Here is a 20,545-nt window from a genome sequence, read left to right on the forward strand (position 1 = left end):
GTTTTTTTTTTTTTTTTTTTGGCAGAATATTGCTGTGTTGCCCAGGGTGGAGTACAGTGGCATGGGACAATCTTGGCTCACCACAACTTTTACCTCCCCGGCTCAAGCAATTCTTGTGCCTCAGCCTCCTGAGTAGCTGGGATTACAGGTTTGCACCACCATGCCTGGCTAATTTATGTATTTTTAGTAAAGATGGAGTTTTGCCATGTTGGCCGGGCTGGTCTCGAACTCCTGGCCTCAGGTGATTTGCTTGCCTTGGCCTCCTGAGGTGCTGAGATTATAGGTATGAGCCACCGTGCCTGGCCCTGAATGGGCTCTTTAAATGTGAAGGAAGACTCAAGAGGCCTAAATCTCACTGGCTGAAGAGACTGTACATTTCTTTTCTTTTTTTTTTCTTTTTTTGAGACGGAGTCTCCTTCTGTTGCCCAGGCTGGAGTGCATTGGTGTGATCTCGGCTCACTGCCAGCTCTGCCTCCTGGGTTCACACCATTCTCCTGCCTCAGCCTCCCGAGTAGCTGGGACTACAGGCACCCACCACCACGCTTGGCTAATTTTTTTCTTTTTTTGTATTTTTAGTAGAGACGGGGTTTCACATGTTAGCCAGGATGGTCTTGATCTCCTGACTTCGTGATCCACTTGCCTCGGCCTCCCAAAGTGCTGGGATTACAGGCATGAGTCACTGCACCTGGTCGAGACTCTGGACATTTCACACAAATCCAAGTAGTCTTACTTTGCTCATCAGTGAAATGGGGTTAGAATTACACATACAATCTGGAGAAGATGGAAGAAGAGGTGAGAAAAATACAACAGAACTCTGTATGTCTACATTAATAAATGTTGGTTATTAGTCACCAGTGTCATGAATTATCCCATGCCATTGAGGCATAGGATAATACGGCTTCAAGTGATCCCCAAGTTGTCCCGGGCTCAAGTGATCTTCCTGCTTTGGCCTCCCAAAGTGCTGGCATTACAAGCTTGAACCACTGTTCCTGGCTGATTTATAAAAAAGCATTTAAACTGAGATCATTGCTAATGGTTAATGAGTCAAGGAGTCGCTCAAACGTGAACCGTCTTAGGGCATCACCCACTGATTCCCAGGTTGCCCAGTGTGTTTTTAAAACTTTATTTATTTAATTTTATCATTTGTATTATTTTTTAGAGAAGAGGTCTTGCTGTCATCCAGGCTGAAGTGCAGTGGCACAATCATAGCTCACTGCAGCCTCAAACTCCTGGGCTCAAGTGATCCTCTCACCTCAGCTTCCTGAGTTGCTGGGACTACAGATGCACACCACCACCCTCAGCTAATTTTTAAATGCTTTATAGGGATGAGGTGTCACTGGGTTGCTCAGGCTAGTCTTGAACTCTTGGCCTCAAGCAGTTGTCCTGCCTCAGCCTCCTAAAGTGCTGGGATTACAGGCATGAGCCACCATCGCTGGCCCCATTACTGCTTTTCTTTCTGAGTTTTGCAGTGGGTAGAGGGTGCTGAGTAGAGGCACTGCCCACTACCCACTACTAAGTGGTAGTTGGTAGAGGCAGACTTGTTAAGAAAGCCTAAATCCCAGTTAACACTTATTTCTGTTTAATTCATAAATATGTACAGCATTTCCTCCCATGCTTGCCTTATTGGGTGGTGGTGCCAAGTGACTGTCAGATAGACTTGTATGTAGAGGAAAGGGATAGGGTAAATGCTTCTAGGTAGAATGTGCATCACTGCTTCAGATCAATTCCTGCTCATTTAGTTAACCATGCATGGAACACAGTAGGTGTCCAATAGGAGTGTTTGTGTGTGAGAGTCAAACTAAGCACAGTTCCCTAAGGAGTAAGAGCCAAGGATTTTTTTTTTTTTTTTAATTTTTGGGATAGGGTCTCACTCTGTTGCCTGGGCTGGAGTGCAGTGGCATGATCATGGCTCACTACAGCCTCAACCTACTGGGCTCAAGTGATTGTCCCACCTCAGCCTCCTGAGGAGTAGCTGGGACTACAGGTGCATGCCACCATGTCTGGCTAATTTTTATTTTTATTTTTTGTAGAGATGGGATCTTGCTATGTTGCCCAGGGTCATCTTGCACTCCTGGCCTCAGGTGATCCTCTTGCCTAGGCCTCCCAAATGCTGGGATGACTGTGATGCTGGGATGACAGGTTATGACTGATTAAAAAAAAAACATTTAAACTGAGATCATTGCTAATGATTAATGAGTCAAGGCGTACTCAGATGCGAGCCTTTCTAGGGCATTGCCTGCTGTATTCCCAGGTTTCCTTGTGTGATAGGCACATGCTCCTCAGGTGGGCCGGTTAGTGAAGTGCTCTGGAGCAATGCGTGATCTTACCGTGCTGGGTTTGGAGGTGTCAGCCTTAGCGCTGCTGGAGAGTGTGTGCATCTCAGACTCAGTTTTCAATTTCCTGATCCCTTTGGACCATTTCCCATATTGCTTCCGGACCTGCAGAGGCAAAGTGTGTACTGGGTCAGCTCACAGAGAGCAGTGAGGACAGGAAGAGTCCTGGGTGGGAGCTGGGCGGTGGTACCTGCTGGCTGAGGAGGCAGTACACCAGGAAGATGAAGACACCCTGCAGGCTGTTGATGATGGTGAAGAGGTAGGCCATGACCCGGGCAGCCGGACCCACCTGCAAGATGCCCAGACACCACGTGCAGCCCAGGATGAACAGCTGAGCTGTCGCTTTAAATGCCAGCATCCTGGATTGAGTAAGAAAGGAGGCTGGTGATGCACCCAGAGAAAGAGAATCAAGGCTATTTCATCTGTGCCCATGGAATCCCCTGCCCTCCCCTGTAGATGATTTCTCAGACTGGGCTGTGGTCAGCTTAGATCTTTACTGTCAACTATAGCCCACAGTAGAAATGCCACCTGGGGTTGGCCATGGTGGCTCATGCCTGTAATCCCAGCACTTTGGGGGGCCAAGGCAGGCGGATCACCTGAGGTCAGGAGTTCGAGACCAGCCCGACCAACATGGTGAAACCTGGTCTCTACTAAAAAAATACAAAAATTAGCCAGGTGTGGTGGGGGGGCGCCTGTAATCCCAGCTACTCAGGAGTCTGGGGCAGTAGAATTGCTTGAACTGAGGAGGCGGAGGTTGCAGTGAGTCGAGATAGAGCCACTGCACTCCAGCCTGGGAGTGACAGAGCAAGACTCCGTCTCAAAAAAAAAAAAGGATTATTTTTGAATATGCAAAGAGATTTCTGTGTTTATGAACTACACAGTCTCTTCAAATCACCAATACAACCAGGCATGACATACAAAATTTGGAAAGGATAATGATAGGAAACTAGAAGAAAGTTCATTAATTTTGCACAAGGGTGCCTGGAACAACAAACTGCTCAAACCCTGTAGAGGAATTATTTTTATTTTTATTTATTTATTTTTTTGAGATGGAATCTCGCTCTGTCACCCAGGCTGGAGTGTAGTGGTGTGATCTCGGCTCACTGCAACCTCCGCCTCCCAGGTGAAGTGATTCTCCCACCTCAGCCTCCTGAGTAGCTGGGATTATAGACGCCCACCACCATGCCTGGCTAATTTTTGTATTTTTAGTAGAGATGGGGTTTCACCATGTTGGCCAGGCTGGTCTTGAACTCATGACCTCAAGTGATCCGCCTACCTCGGCCTCCCAAAGTGTTAGGATTACAGGTGTGAGCCACCATGCCCGGCCCCCGTAAAGGATTTAATGTTGATTAGGATTTTCCCAGAGGGAGGATTGCATGAGAAGTGATGAGGAGCCTGAACTGAGGGTACGGTATGAAGGTGCAGGCTGGGCTGTGGGAACAGGCATGAAAATGTACATGTTCTTTGCATTTTTTTTTTGAGTTGGAGTCTTGCTCTGTCACCTAGGCTGGAGTGCAGTGGCGCAATCTTGGCTCACTGCAACCTCTGCCTCTCAGGTTCAAACAATTCTCCTGCCTCAGCCTCCGGAGTAGCTGGGATTACAGGCACCCGCCACCATGCCCAGCTAATTTTTGTATTTTTAGTAGAGACGGGGTTTCACCACGTTGGTCAGGCTGGTCTCTTTGGCCAGGCTGGTCTCGAACTCCTGATCTTGTTGTGATCTGCCCCCGCCCCTCAGCTTCCCAAAGTGCTGGGATTCCAGGCATGAGCCACCATGCCTGGCCTTCTTTGTGCTTTTGTTATAGGACTGCTGACAAAAGTCCAAAGAAGTTTTTAACCTTTTAGTTTATTGATTCGTAATGTTTGTACATCTTTGTGGGGACATATGTGATATTTTGTTAACATGCATAGAGCGTGTCATGATTAAGTCAGAGTATTTGGGGTATCCGTCACTTCGCATGTCTACCATTTGTATGTCTTGGGAACACTTCAAATTCTCCCCTCTAGCTATTTTGAAATATACAACATATTGTGAACTAGAGTCACCCTACTCTGCCATCCAACATTATAACTTATTCCTTCTATCTGACTGTATGTTGTACCCATTAACCAACCTCTCTTTGTTGCCTTGCCCACTCACATACCCTTTCCAGACTCTGGAATCTATCATTCTACTTTATTTTTATTTTTAGTTTTTGAGGCAGAGTCTCACTCTATTGCCCAAGCTGGAGTGCAGTGGTGTGATCTCGGCTCACCGCAACCTCCACCTCCTGGGTTCAAGCAGTTCTCCTGCCTCAGCCTCCCGAGTAGCTGGGACTACAGGTGCCCGCCACCACGCCCGGCTAACTTTTATCATTCTACTTTCTGCCTCCAAGAGATCAGCTTCTTCGGCTCCTCTCTATGTAAGTGACAACCTGTGGTATTTGTCTTTTTGTGCCTGGCTTATTTCACTTAAGAGAGTGACCTCCAGTTTCATCCATGTTGCTGCAAATGACATGGTTTCATTCTGTTTTGTGATCGAATTGTATCCTATTTTGTATATATACCATTTACCAGTCAATGAAGATTCTTCCTGTTGCTCTGGGATTCACAAACTGAGATTAGACATGGACAAAACATGTTGCATGGGGTCTCAACAGGATACCACTGAATCTGTGATGGCTGCCATAGAAGGATGGCTGCGTCTGTTTTCTCTGGGTCCCTTCAAAAGACCCTGAGAAGGGACCTCAGTGGCTGCTGAGGCACATGGCTCGGCTCTTGGGAACCATACATGTCTGTGTGGTTATCACCCCCTTCTCCATCTTACCTTGTGTTCCGGAGGGTGGACACTTCACTATTGAGGGAGGAGAGTCTGTTTTCCAAAATCCAGAGAGTCACCAGAAAGAGAACTAAATTCACCTTCAGAAAACCACAGAAGATTTGTTGAATAGATTTTGAAACCCGTTATCTCTTTTTTTTTTTTTTCAGACAGGGTCTTGCTCTGTTGCCCAGGCTGGAGTGTGGCGGTGCAATCTCAGCTCACTGCCACCTCTGCCTCCCGGGTTCAAGCGATTCTCCTGTCTCAGCCTCCCGAGTACAGGCACCCACCACCACGCCTGGCTAATTTTTGTATTTTTAGTAGAGACAGGGTTTCACCATGTTGGCCAGGCTGGTCTTGAACTCCTGACCTCAAGTGATCTGCCTGCCTCGGCCTTCCAAAGTGCTGGGATTACAGGTGTGAGCCACCACACTGGGCCTGAAGCCCATTATCTCTTCATCCTAGCCTGTCTAATATGAATTATACACATAAGTCTTTTTCTTAAATATTGAGTAACAGTGTTGAGTTTGAAGATTCAAGAGTGGTCTTAGGAAACCTAACCCAACCCATGACAACCCAGGGGACATTCCTGCTCTTGTCACCATCTTTATTATCTTGTTTTTCTAATGACCCTCAGCGGGGCAGCGAGGATGCTCAGATGATGTCACTCACAGAGAAGATGGCGCAGACAGGTCCAAGGAAGCCCCATATAAATCCCTTTTCTGGTTGGAGCCAGCAGCTGAAAAAAAGAGAGAGATAAAAAAAAATGCATCAGTTTTTGGAGATATGGAACAGTTATGTAAATCTATTCCATCCCTCCTCACCGCTTCCTCACTTCCTTCCTACGTCAACAACATTGAGTGTTTCTTTAGTGATAGGGTCTGTGGTTGGCTCTGAAGATACAGTGGTGAAGAAAATGAACAGGGTCTTAGATCCCCAAAATTTCAACTCAAGGAAGATACACACAATCAGACACATTCAAACAATGAAACAAAAATGGAAGGTTGTGCCAGCCACAGTGGCTCACACCAGGACTTTGGGAGGCCGAGGTGGGAGGATTGCTTGAGACCAAGAGCTTGAGACCAGCCTGAGCAACATAGCAAGACCCCGTTTCTACAAAAAATAAAAAAATAGCCGGGTGTGGTGGCTCACACCTGTATTCCCAGTTACTTGGGAGACTGAGGTGGGAGGATCGCTTGAGTCCAGGAGGTCGAGACTACAGTGAGCTGTGATTGCACTACTGCACTCCAGCCTGGGCAACAGAGCAAGACCTATATTGCAGCATTTTAAAATGGCTGAATGAGGCCAGGTGCAGTGGTTCACACCTGTAATCCCAGCACTTTGGGAGCTGAGGCGGGTGGATCATTTGAGATCAGGAGTTTGAGACCAGCTTGCCCAACGCGGTGAAATCCTTTCTCTACTAAAAACACACAAAAAATGAGCTGCGTGTGGTGGCGCATGCCTGTAATCTCAGCTACTCGGGAGGCTGAGGCATGAGAATTGCTTGAACCCAGGAAGCAGAGAGCAGAGGTTGCAGTGAGCCAAGATGGCACCACTGCACTCCAGCCTGGGTGACAGAGTGTTTCTAAATAAATAAATAATGACTGAATGGTCTCTTAACGTTCCTTTTTATGGCTGAATAACATTTCATTGTGGATATATTACGTTTTGTTTATTCACTCATCAGTGATAGGCATTGTTTCCAATTTTTGACTATTCTAAATACTGCTTCTATGAGCATTCATGTACAACATTTTTCTAAACGTTTATTTTAGGTTCAGAGGTACATTTTGTAGGTTTGTTGTGTAGGTAAAATGCATGTTGCGGCGGTTTGGTGTACAGATTTCGTCACCCAGGTCACCAGCACAGTACTCTATACTATAGGTCGTTTATTTATCCTCACCCTCCTCCCAATCTCCACCCTCAAGTAGGCTTCGGTGTCTGAAGTTTCCTTGTTTGTGTCCATGGGTACCCAGTGTTTAGCTCCTACTTATAAGTGAGAACATGCGGTATTTGATTTTCTGTTCCTGCATTAATTCACTTAGGATAATGGCCTCCAGCTCCATCCATATTGCTGCAAAGGACATGATCTTCTTATTTTATTTTATTTTATTTTTTTGAGATGGAGTCTCGCTCTGTGGCCAGGCTGGAGTGCAATGGAGCCATCTTGGCTCACTGCAAACTCCACCTCCCAGGTTCAAGCGATTCTTGTGCCTCAGCCTCCCAAGTAGCTGGGATTACAGGCACCCACCACCACGCCCAGCTAACTTTTGTATTTTTAGTAGAGACGGGGTTTCACCATGTTGGCCAGGCTGGTCTCAATCTCTTGACCTTGTGATCTGCTCGCTTCGGCCTCCCAAAGTGCTGGGATTCCAGGCGTGAGCCACCGCACCATCTCGTTATTCTTTATGGCTGCATCATGTACAAGTTTTTTTGTGGACATCGTTTTCATTTGTTTTGGGTATATACCTGGGTCATGTGGTAGCTCTATGGTTAACTTTTGGACGATTAGTGTTAATAGTTCACAAAACCAAAAACGGAAAAAGAGGAAGCACTTTCCAAATCTTCTACGAGGCCAGTGTTACTCTGACACCAAACCCAGAAATAGGCATCTCAAGAAAAGAAAACTGCAGACCAAAATCCCTTATGAAAATGAATGCAAAAATCCTCAAAAAAATACTAGCCGACCAAGTCCTGCAACATATTAAAAGGATTATATACCCTGACCAGGTGGTAATTATCCCAGGAATGTAAGGCTAGTTTAACATCTAATCATCCATCAATGTAATACACATATTAATAGAATAAAGGATTAAAGTTATATGATCACATTATAGTTATATAATTATGTAATCATATAATTATAAGATCACATTATAATTATATAACCATATAATTAGCCATATGTAACCATATAATATTCCCCAGGACTCAAAGGTAAATAATTAATCATATATAACCATATAATTATATAACCATATAATTATAATGTGATCATATAATTTTAATCCTTTATTCTATTAATATGTGTATTAATAAAATAAAGAATTAAGGACGCATATAATTATGCTTATATAATTATATATAATTATATATGATATATACATATATAATATAATTATAATGATATGATAATATATGATTATACAATTTAATGTGATCATATTATTAATTATGCAAGATAATTATTAATAATTATGCAAGATAATTATTAATAATTATGCAAGATAATTATTTATAATTATGCAAGATAATTATTTATAATTATGTTATATAATTATTTATAATTATGCAAGATAATTATTTATAATTATGTTATATAATTATTTATAGTTATGTTATATAATTATTTATAGTTATATAATATTAATATATAAATTACATAGATATATATTTATATAAAAATTACATATAAAATAATCTAATATAATTATATAATTATATGATTATATAATTATGTGATCATATAATTTTTACCCCATATAATTAAAAATTATATGCTTCGGAAAAACATTTGACAAAATCAAACACTCTTTCTTCATCAAAATACCGAACACATGAGGAATAGAAAAGAATTTCTTTAACCTGAAAAAGGGTATCTATGAAAAATCCTCAGCTAACATCATACATTAATGAGGACAGAGTCAATGCTTTCTCCCTAAGTTCAGGAGCAAGACAAAATTGTCTGCTGTTCTAGTCAACAGTGTCCTGGAGGTTTCAACCAGTGCAATTGGCAAACAAACAAACAAACTAGCTAGAAAAGTACCTGGCACAAAGTAAGCATCTCATAAATCTTAACTACGACAATATCAATTATTTTAGTTATTCAAATCAGGTCTACTTTTTCAAATGAAAAATTGGAGCACCCTAAAAGATTTAGATAAAGTAGGTTAGATTTTTAAAAAATGCTGTCTTGAGCACTTTGATTTCATTCTTACTATTTCAGTGAGAGAGATTTAAATGCATTATCCCTAACTATTATTATTATTTTTTAGAGACAAGGTCTTTCTCTCTTGCTCAGGCTGGAGTGCAGTGGTGCAATCATAGCTCACTGCAACCTTGAACTCCTGGGCTCAAGCGATCCTCCCACCTCAGCCTCCTGAGTAGCTAGGACTACAGGTGTGTGCCAGTAGACCCTGCTAATTTTTTAAATTTTGTAAAGAAGGGGTCTTGCTGTGTTGCCCAGGCTGGTCTCAAGATCCTGGGCTCAAGTGATCCTCCTGTGTCAGCCTCCGAAAGCACAGGGATTCCAGGTGTGAGCCACTGAGCCTGACCCTCCTTAATTATTATAATCTTCTAGCAGAAAGATGCCCTAGGGATTATGACATAGTGTCTTTGTCCTATTCATGCTTTCCAAAGACTTGCCCTTTATTTCATTCAGAAAATTTCCGAAAACCCTCTTCTACAATGCCTAGCTTGAAATGTAATTGAAATAAACTCAATAGCTAAGAATAAGGAGCTGCAGTGTAATCCAACCAATAGAACCTAAAATCCCTACTGATCTAATTAAAAGCAGGTGTCATAAAAATGCTATCTAGGTTCTAGCAATGGCCATGGTTATGCCGGAGAAGATAAGGATTGTGAGAATTTGCACTAACCGGGAAGGTGTTCCATAAAGGTGAGGCCTGGAGGCTGCAGAAATGGCCACTGTCACAGCTGGGACTCCGTAGCCCACAGGGAACATGAGCTTCTTCATGAATCTGTTGATGCTTGAGTAGTTGACCACCGTCAGGTTCCGTGCAGTGAGGAAGAGGTACAGGGCCTCCAGCAGCATCCAGGTGAAGGCGGCCAGGTAGAGATAGTGCAAGGTACCGGCGATGATGGAGCACAGCACCTGGCGGAGAAGTAAAAGACGCCCAGAGCGGCGGTCAGATTTGAGTGTGGCCCATGGCTTCTCCTGTACCATGTTGTTGGGGAGAATTCTGAGATATTTGATGGCATTATAGAGAATATTTGCTGTGTAGTTGAGTCAGGCAATGGGAAACTGGTGGTGTTCTCTTCTAATATTCCCCAGGACTCAAGGGCATATATATATATATACGTGTATATATACGTATACACACACACACACACACATATATATATGTTTTTTTTTTTTTGAGATGGAATTTCACTCTTGTTGCCCAGGCTGGCATGCAATGGTGCGATCTCGGCTTACCACAACCTCCACCTCCTGGGTTCAAGAGATTCTCTTGCCTCAGCCTCCTGAGTAACTGGGATTACAGGTGTGCGCCACCATGCCTGGCTAATTTTGTATTTTTAGTAGAGACGGGGTTTCTCCATGTTGGTCAGGCTGGTCTCAAACTCCCGACCTGAGGTGATCCGCCCACCTCAGTCTCCCAAAGTGCTGGGATTACAGGCATGAGCCACCACGCCCAGCCGGGCTATTATATTAAGGAATCAAATGCCGCATCATTCCATGAGCCAGCGTGTCCTGCGTCAAGGAAGGGAGCCCTCTGGAACACCGCTGTCAATACCTTGTGTCCGGTTTGATCAATTGCCACGAGGAAGAGGAGGTGGGCCAGGAAGAGGCAGAGCGAGAGCTGCAGATGCAGTGACGTGCTGGTGTTCTGGATGGCTTTACACAGGAGAAAAGTGAGGGCCGCCAGGAGGAGGCACAGCAGAGAGACGCTCAGCCCCATGTAGGTGATGACAGTCAGCACGGGATCCTCCTCCTGGGACCTGGAAAAGAAGAGTTCACAGTGATGCTTTCCTGCTCTGGGGTAATGACCCCACCACCATTTAAAATTTTTACTTTGGCATAGCAAATTCAAGAATGAGGGAGCCAGGTAAATTTGTAAAGATGTCACCAATTTAATTTAATTTGCTAAGGTGTCACCCGAGCCTCGTGGGTGGCTGGGAATACAGGCGTAGTCATGTAGGTGACAACAAGTGTGCATTATAGTCATGTATGGCACCATGCCATCCTAATTTTTTTTTTTTGACAGTCTTGCTCTGTCGCCCAGGCTGGAGTGCAGTGGTGCGATCTCTGCTCACTGCAGCGTCTGTCTCCTCGGTTCAAGCGATTCTCGTGTCTCAGCCTCCCAAGTAGTTGGGATTACAGGCACGTGCCTCCATGCCAGGCTAATTTTTATATTTTTAGTAGAGACAGGGTCACACCATGTTGGCCAGGCTGGTCTTGAACTCCTGACCTCATGATCCACCCGCCTCGGCCTCCCAAAGTGCTGGGATTACAGTCGTGAGCCACCACACCCGTCCTAATTTTTTTTTAATTTTTGTAGAGACAGGGTCTTTCTGTGTTGCACAGGCTGGTCTCGAATTCCTGGGCTCAAGTGATCCTCTCGTTTCAGCCTCCCAAAGCACAGAGATTCCAGGTGTGGGCCCGTTAGGTTTTGAAGGGAAAGTGAGGGTTAAAGAAAGACAGAGAGTTGGCAGCTCTACAGCAATGCAGGTTTATGTCCAGCACGAGACTTGTGGAGGGGGGAGCTAGCTTCGTGCCAGAACCCACTGCCGCTTACAGGCTGGGGTAATTACAGGTCTGGGTGGGAGGGGCTGGGCGGTATGGCTTGCTGCCCGGGAGGATATTGATAAGATGTTCCTGTCATGGAAAACAAAAGGGTGGTTTGGCCCTTTCTCCCGCAGGATATGATGATGATGTCCCTTGGATCTACTCTAAGTGATGAGATAAGAAAGTCAGGTGGGCGAGGCGTGGTGGTTCCCGCCTGTAATACCAGCACTTTGGGAGGCCGAGGCGGGCGGATTACTTGAGGTAAGGAGTTCGAGACCAGCCTGGCCAACTTGGTGAAACCCCATCTCTAGTAAAAATACAAAAATTAGCCAGGCATGGTGGTGCATGCCTGTAGTCCCAGCTACTCAGGAGGCTGAGGCAGGAGGATCCCTTGAACCCAGAAGGTCAAGGCTGCAGTGAGCTATGACTGTGCCACTGCACTCCAGCCTGGGTGACAGAGACCCTGTCTAAAAAAAAAAAAAAAAAAAAAAAAGGCAGAGTTTACCCTGGGTGGGCCAGACCTAATCAGATGAGTCTTTAGAAGATCTGGGCTCTTCCTGGAGAATCAGATTCAAAACTTGTGTCGGTTAATACTGGGTGTCAACTTGATTGGATTGAAGGATACAAAGTATTGATCCTGGGTGTGTCTGTCAGGGTGTTGCCAAAGGAAATTAACATTTGAGTCAGTGGACTGGGAAAGGCAGATCCACTCTTAATCTGGGTGGGCACCGTCTAATCAGCTGCCAGCGTGGCTAGAATATAAGCAGGCAGAAAAATGTGAAAAGAGAGACTGGCCTAGCCTTCCAGCCTACATCTTTCTCCCGTGCTGGATGCTTCCTGCCCTCGAACATCAGACTCCAAGTTCTTCAGTTCTGGGACTCGGACTGGCTCTCCTTGCTCCTCAGCCTGCAGACGGCCTATCGTGGGACCTTGTGATCATGTGAGTTAATACCTAATAAACTCCCCTTTATATATATATATATCTATATATATAGACCTCTCTAGATATATCTCTATATATGTATATATTTGAGTCAGTGTGTTGGGAAAGGCAGATCCACTCTTAATCTGGGTGGGCACCATCTAATCAGCTGCCAGCGTGGCTAGAATATAAGCAGGCAGAAATTTATCTATCTATCTATCTATCTATCTATCTATCTATCTATCTATCTATTCCATTAGTTCTGTCCCTCTAGAGAACCCCGACTAATACAAAGCTTAAGAGAGATTCTGCGTGAGGAAATTTTTTTCCTTGTCCTCCAGATAGGAATGCTAGAAGTTTGCCAGAGGGTCATGTGAGAAGGGATGTGAGTGGCCTCTAGGAACTGAATGTGATGCCTTCCTGACAGCTAAGAAAGTGAGACTTCAGTCCTACAATCACAAGAAACTGAATTCTGCCAGCAACCAGGGAGCTTGGAGAAGGACCTCAAGTCTCAGATGAAATGGCAGCCCTGGGGGTGGGGTGACATGATGATTTCAGTCTTGTAAGACCCTGAGCAGAAAAGCCATCTTGCTATGCCAGCTTGCTGACCCAGAGCTGTGAGATAATGCATATATTGTTTTAAAAGGCTGCTATGTCTGTGGGGATTTGTTACACGGCAATAAATGCAGAGTGCATCCCCTCCTAAGGGTCTCACCTGCACATCGTAGTGGGCCATGAGGACGGCAAAGCTGCTCAGGTGGGTGCAATGGCAGATGGTGCTGGTGTCTCTGGTGCCCATCGTGCTGCAGCCTGTGGTGGCCCAGTGACCACATCCATTCTGGCCATGCTCCCAGAAGACACAGAGCACCTTCTGTCTCGGGATCACTGACTGCAGGAACAGAACACAGGTGTGGGCTGGGCACGGTGGCTCACGCCTGTAATCCCAGCACTTTGGGAGGCTGAAGCAGGTGGATCACTTGAGGTCAGGAGTTTGAGACCAGCCTGGCCAACATGGTGAAACCCCATCTCTACTAAAAAAAAAAAAAAAAAATACAAAAATTAGCTGGGCGTGGTAGCACACACCTGTAGTCCCAGCTATTAGGGAGGCTGAGGCAGGAGAATCGCTCGAACCTGGGAGGCAGAGACTGCAGTGAGCTGAGATCGTGCCACTGCACTCCAGCCTGGCTGACACAGCGAGACTCTGTCTCAATAAAAAAAAAGAACACAGGTGTGAGCTGGTGGGTCGGATGCTCAGAAATGCTTACCCAAAGCCGGCTTGGGAAGGACTGACTTTCCTGGGGAGATAATGTACCCGTAACAGAGACCCCTGAGCCCCAGGGCTGAGCTGAGCAGCAAGGCTATGCCTGGACTCAGACTATTCACCCACCAACCAACTCCACCAGCACTCACACGGTGGGAGAAGGTGAAGGTAACTGGGGAGCTGAGGTTTTGGGTGTCGTTGTTGCTCAGAAAGGCAGAGATCACATCTGAGAGCAGGATGGGGGAGCCGTCCTGCAGCAAGCCCTGGTGTGTCTCATGCAGAAGCACCTGCTTCTCAGTTTCCAGGACCAGGGGGGCCTCAGCCAGCAACTTGCCCATCCCTGGAATGGAGACAAGGCCCACCACAGAAGGGCCTGCAGGGCGAGGCCAAGGTTGAATCTTGGAGTAGGTTGAATCTCTGGGTCCACACCAGAGTTCCTCTGCCCTGCACAGAACTTTCTACTCAGATGGGCTACCTTCCTTTGGCTTCACCCCTCCCACACTTTCCTTCAATCTTTAGTTCTATGTGTATCACATCCTGCAGGACAAGGCCACGGTTAATATCTCGGGGTCCCCAACAAGGTCCGTTCCTCCTCAGCTGGACTCTCCTCTTACAGCCCCACTCCAAACATCCCACACTTCCCTTTAATCTTTAAATCTCTTATTTTTCACATTCTTGGGCATCTTTTCCCACCATGAAGCTTCACTGACCACCTTCCCATCTCAGCCATTACCTGGGTCACCAGATTTCTGTGCCAGATTCCAGTCGAGCTGCATCACTGCCTGATTCTGTCTCAAGGTGACACTCCTGTCTACTTGCTTCTGCACCTCCAGGGACAATTCTATGAGTTGTGGGAATTATATAAGGAGAGTTAGGTTAGGAATCGTGCCTGCAGTGGTTGATATACTATGACTTAATATATATACCATATACATATATAGTCTGAAGTTACAAAATATCAGAAGAGAATAGTGTGAGCAACTGTATATCTACAAAGTAGGTAACCTAGATGAAATGGACACATTCCTAGTGACACACAAACCACTGAAACCGACTCAAGAAGAAATAGAAGATCTGAACAGACCTATAACAGATTAAATCAGTAATCAAAACCTCTCAAAACTAACAGCCCAGACCAGATGACTTCACTGGTGAGTTCTATCAATAGCTTAAGAAAGAATGAACATGAATCTTTTACCTTTTTAAAAATATGGAAGAGGAGGAAACACTATTTAAGTAATTTTATGAGGCTAATATTGCTCTGATAACAAAACCAGATGAAGACATCACAAGAAAATAAAATTATAGACCAATATTTCTTATGGACATAGATGCAAAAATTTTCAGCAAAAATATTAGGAATACATTTTACGAAGGAGACTCAAGACTTATAGGAAAGTTTTTTGAGTATTTTTTTTTTTTTGAGACAAATTCTCACCTGTTGGTCAGGCTAGAGTGCAGTGGCATGATCATAGCTCACTGCAGTCTCCTGGGCTCAACCAATCCTTCCACCTCAGCCTCCCAAGTAGCTGGCACTACAGGTGCTCACTACCACACCCAGCTAATTTTTAAATTTTTTGTGGAGATCGTGTTTCAGTATGTTTCCAAGGCTGGGCTTGAAATCCTGGGCTCAAGCAATTCTCCCACCTTGGTGGCCTCTGACAATATTGGGCATGAGCCCCTGCTTCTGGCCTACAAAAGTGTTTGAAAGAAATAAAAGGCCCTCTCTAAATGGAAAGACAGCGTATGTTCATGGATTGGAAAACTTTCTATTGTTAAGATAACAATACTCCCCCAAAGTGGTCTAGAGACTCAATGCAATCCGTATCAATATTTTAGCCTATTATTACTTTGCAGAATAAGAAAAGTTCATCTTAAAATTCATATGGTGTTGTAAGGAATCCAAATACCCAAAAACAATCTTGAAGAAGAACAAGAAGGTTGGCGAATTCACACTTCCTGATTCCAAAACTTACTACAAACTGACAGTAATACTGGCATAAGGACATAACAGAATAGAATTGAGAGTCCAGGAATAAACCCATCCATCTTATGGTCAGTTGATTCTCAACAAGGGGTGCCAAGACTATTCAATGGGGGAAAGAATAATCTCTTCAACAAATAGTGCTGGGATTACTGGATAGTAACATGAAAATAAGGAAGTTTTAACCCTACCTCACACAACAAACAAAAATTAACTCAAAATAAGCCAGTGACCTAAGCTTAGAAGCTAAAACTAGAACACTTAGGAGGAAACAGGGGTAAATCTTCCTGGTCTTGGATGTGGTAATGAATTCTTTTTTTATTTTTATTTTTGAGCCAGAGTCTTGCTCTGTCATCCAGGCTGGAGTGTAGTGGCACAATCTCAGCTCACTGCAACCTCCGTGTCCCAGGTTCAAGCAATTCTCCTGCCTCAGCTTCCTGAATAGCTAGGATTACAGTCATGTGCCAACACATCTGGTTAATTATTTTTATTTTTATTTTTAGTAAGGACAGGGTTTTGCCTTGTTGGCCAGGCTGGTCTCAAACTCCTGACCTCAGGTGATCCGCCTGCATTGGCCTTCCAAAGTGCTGGGATTACAGGCGTGAGCCACCACCCCCTGTCAATGAATTCTTAAATATGACACCAATTGCACATGCAACAAAAGAAAAATTAGATAAAATAAATGTCTTCAAAATTTAAAACTTCTATTCATTAAAGTGAAAAGATAAGAAAATCAAAAGACAATCTACAGAATGGGAAAAAATATTTTGCAAATCATTCATCTCAGATGATCTACTATCAGAATGTTTAAAGAATGCTTACAACTGGACAACCAAAAGACAAACAGCACAATTAAAAATAGGCAAAGGATTTGAATAGACATTTCTCCAAAAATGACATGCAAATGGTGAGCAAACACATGAAAAGATGTTAAACATCATTAGTTATTAGGGAAGGGCAAATCAAAACCACAATGAGGTATCATCTCACTAGTGAAGCAGTGTAAATACCCAAGTTTCACTGTTTCACACCAGGGAAATTGAGGATGTGGACACATAAGAAGTTAGTTTAAGAGTGGAGATTTAATAGGCGAAAGAAAAAAGGAATAGCTCTGGCTGGGCGCAGTGGCTCACGCCTGTAATCCCAGCACTTTGGGAGGCTGAGGCGGGAGGATCACGAGGTCAGGAGATCGAGACCAACCTGGATAACACGGTGAAACCCCGTCTCTACTAAAAATACAAAAAAATTAGCTGGGCATGGTGGTGGGCGCCTGTAGTCCCAGCTACTCCGGAGGCTGAGGCAGGAGAATGGCGTGACCTCGGGAGGCGGAGCTTGCAGTGAGCCGAGATCGCGCCCCTGCACTGCAGTCTGGGGGACACAGCACGACTCCGTCTCAAAAAAAAAAAAAAAAAAAAGAAAAAGAGAGTAACTCCCTCTCCTGCAGAGAGACAGGGGCTCCCAAGTGGGTCTTCCGGTTGCGTGGTGAAATGCACGAAGTTTTATAGATGAGCTTGCGTAGGCGGTGTCCGATTTACATAAGGCTCAAAGATTGGTCTGAACAGGTGACCATTTACATACAGCATGAAGAAGCTGGCTGCCCCAGCCTAATCTTTTATTATGCAAATGGATTCTCTACCTGGCTGGCTCCACGTTGCCTGCTTCTGTACTGTACACGTGGTTGACAAAGATAAAGGAAGAGGGAGCCCTCATGTTGAACATGCCGGGCCCCCAGGTAACCCTTTCCTATTGGCATAGCTGCCGGCATTCACCCGTGCAAGCTTCCAGCTTGCTTTTCTATGTCTGCAGCTCGAATTTTCAGGCTGCTCGTTGTTAGAAAAGAAATGATTTGGGGGCTGGTTTTTATTAAAAGGGAAACCTTACTGAGGACTCTCTGACCCTTGCTAACTGCCTAAATAATTTCTTTTTCACTCCTGTATCACTGGGATGAAGAGAGGTGAGTTAACACGTAGAGACATACAGTTAGACAAAAAGTGTAAGTTATATATATATATATATATATATATATATATATATATATATTTTTTTTTTTTTTTTTTTTTTAGACGGAGTCTCACTCTGTCACCCAGGCTGGAGTGCAGTGGCACGATCTCAGCTCACTGCAGCCTCTGCCTCCTGGGTTCCAGTGAATCTCCTGCCTCAGCTTCCCAGGTAGCTGGGATTACAGGCACGTGTCACTAAGCCCAGCTAATTTTTGTATTTTTAGTAGACAGGGTTTCACCATATTGGCCAGGCTGGTCTCAAATTCCTGATGTCAGGTGATCTGCCTGCCTTGACCTCCCAAAGTGCTAGGATTACGGGTGTGAGCCACCAAGCCAGCCACCTCTCCGCTTATTAAGCAGATTTTTTTTTTTTTTTTTTTTGAGACGGAGTCTCACTCTGTCGCCCAGGCTGGAGTGCAGTGGCACCATCTCGGCTCACTGCAAGCTCCGTCTCCCAGGTTCACACCATTCTCCTGCCTCAGCCTCCCGAGTAGCTGGGACTACAGGCACCCACCACCACGCCTGGCTAATTTTTTGTATTTTTGGTAGAGACGGGGTTTCACCGTGTTAGCCAGGATGGTCTCGATCTCCTGACCTCGTGATCCTCCCACCTCGGCCTCCCAAAGTGCTGGGATTACAGGCGTGAGCCACCATGCCCGGCCCAAGTTCTCTTGTTTGACAGCAGAGCAGAGTGACTATAATTAACAAGACTGTATGATATATTTCAAAGTAGTTACAAAAGAGGACTTCAATTGTTCCCAACACATACAAATGATAAGTACTCAAAGTGGTGGATACCTGAGATACCCTGACTTGATCATTACACATTCTAGGCAAGCAACAAAGTATCACACGTACCCATAAATATGTAAGATTTATGTATCAATAAAAGCAATTAAAAACAGAACAAAAGAAAATAAAACGGAAGTAACAAGTTTTGCTGAAGGTGTGGAGAGGATAACCTGTGTATGTTTCTGGTGGGGAATTAGAATGGTGCCGCTGCTTTGGAAAAATTTTGGTGGTTCCTCCAAAAGTTGAACATAGAATTACCATATCACCCAGCAATTCCACTCCTTAGTATATACCCCAAAGAACTGAAGACAGTTATTCAATCCAAAATGTGTCCACTAATATTCATAAGAGCACCATTCACACCAGCCATCTAAACAAAAAAAAAAATTCGAAGTCCTCTCCCGCCCCCCTCAAAACCATCTGAATGGACTTCCTTTTTGGCCAGGGCACTCTAAATTTAACCGGAAAGACTAGTTCAGGCTATGGTGGGAAGTGGGGGGTCTGACATGTGTCGTTATGCCCTCCTCCCTTTTGGAGTTGAGGAAAAGCTGACCAGCATTTAACATCAACACAGACCTGAAGCTTAATAAGAAACATTTACCATGTATTCTCTCTGAAGCCTGATACCTGAAGAGTTCATCTGGATGATACAACTTCAGCCTTTACAGCCCCTTATCATATTCCAGACATTCTTTTCTATGGATAATAACTCCTTCAACCAACTGCCAATCAGAAAAGCTTAAATCTACCTATAATCTGGAAGCACCCGCCCCACATCTCCACTTCAAATTGTCCTGCATTTCTGGACTGAACCAATGTATAGCTTAAACATATTTGATTGATGTCTCATGTCCCCCTAAAATGTATAAAACCAAGCTGTGGGGCCAGGCGTGGTGTCTCACGCCTGTAATCCCAGCACTTTGGGAGGCCGAGGCAGGCGGATCACGAGGTTAGGACATCAAGGCCACCCTGGTTAACATGGTGAAACCCTGTCTCTACTGAAAACACACAAAATAATTAGCTGGGTGTGGTGGCGGGCGCCTGTAGTCCCAGCTACTTGGGAGGCTGAGGCAGGAGAATCGCTTGAACCCGGAAGGTGGAGTCTACAGTGAGCCAAGATTGCACCACCGCACTCCAGCCTGGTTGACAGAGCAAGACTCTGTCTCCAACAGAAGACAACAACAACAACAACAATAACAACAATCTGTGCCACGACTACCTTGTGATATAGAAGTTAAAAAGGAATTATTTAGGCAGAGAGTGTGGGTGAGGAAGTCCTGGGTAAGTCTTTCCTTTTAATGAAAATCAGCCCCTATATCATTTTTTTTTTTTCTAACAAAGAGCAGCCTGTAAAATTGAGCTGCAGACATAGGCAAGCAAGCTGGAAGCCTGCACAGGTGAATGCTGGCAGCTGTGCCAATAGGAAAAGGCCACCTGGGACTAGGCATGTTGAAAATGGTGGCTCCATCTTCCCATCTCTTTGCCAACCACGTATACAGTAAGGAGCTGGCGAAGACTCCATTTGCATAATAAGATTAGGGTGGGGCAGCCAGCTTCCCTGCACCTTATGTAAACGTCACACCTGGTCCAACCAATCTTTGGGCCCTATGTAAATTAGACACTGCCTCCTGAAGCCTGTCTATAAAATCCGGTGCCCTCTGGCATGGGTGGGAAGTCCCATTTGGGCATTCCTTTCTCTCACAAGAGAGAGAGTTGTTCTCCTTTCTCTTTCTTTTGCCTATTAAACCTCCACTCATAAACTCACTCCTGGTGTGTGTCCGTGTCCTTAATTTTCTTGGCATGAGACAATGAACCTTGGGTATTACCCCAGACAACACCACCACTTCACTTGGGCATATGTTCTCAGGGGCTCCTGAGGGCTGTGTCATGGGCCATGGTCAGTCATACATTCATATTTAGCTCACAATAAATCTCTTCAAATATTTTATAGAGTTTTGACTCTTCATGTCAACAGCCAAAAGGTGGA

General features: G+C 44.7%; 1 protein-coding gene across 1 annotated transcript in view; it reads right to left on the bottom strand.

The window, feature by feature from the left end:
- Window positions 1-2,190: 2,190 nt before the first annotated feature.
- Window positions 2,191-20,545, bottom strand: part of LOC101140763 (adhesion G protein-coupled receptor E2) — a 35,132-nt gene continuing 16,777 nt past the window's right edge. Inside the window, exons 11-19 of the mRNA XM_055371990.2 lie at window positions 14,516-14,623; window positions 13,932-14,155; window positions 13,237-13,410; window positions 10,608-10,805; window positions 9,729-9,964; window positions 5,803-5,869; window positions 5,140-5,231; window positions 2,524-2,692; window positions 2,191-2,438 (exon numbers count right to left, since the gene is read on the bottom strand). Coding sequence (XP_055227965.2) covers window positions 2,280-2,438; window positions 2,524-2,692; window positions 5,140-5,231; window positions 5,803-5,869; window positions 9,729-9,964; window positions 10,608-10,805; window positions 13,237-13,410; window positions 13,932-14,155; window positions 14,516-14,623 — 1,427 coding nt within the window. The 3' untranslated portion in view covers window positions 2,191-2,279. The remainder of the gene's footprint in view (window positions 2,439-2,523; window positions 2,693-5,139; window positions 5,232-5,802; window positions 5,870-9,728; window positions 9,965-10,607; window positions 10,806-13,236; window positions 13,411-13,931; window positions 14,156-14,515; window positions 14,624-20,545) is intronic.

Source organism: Gorilla gorilla, chromosome 20, assembly GCF_029281585.2.
Source record: "Gorilla gorilla gorilla isolate KB3781 chromosome 20, NHGRI_mGorGor1-v2.1_pri, whole genome shotgun sequence".
In the NCBI taxonomy this organism is placed as follows: Eukaryota; Metazoa; Chordata; class Mammalia; order Primates; family Hominidae; genus Gorilla; species Gorilla gorilla.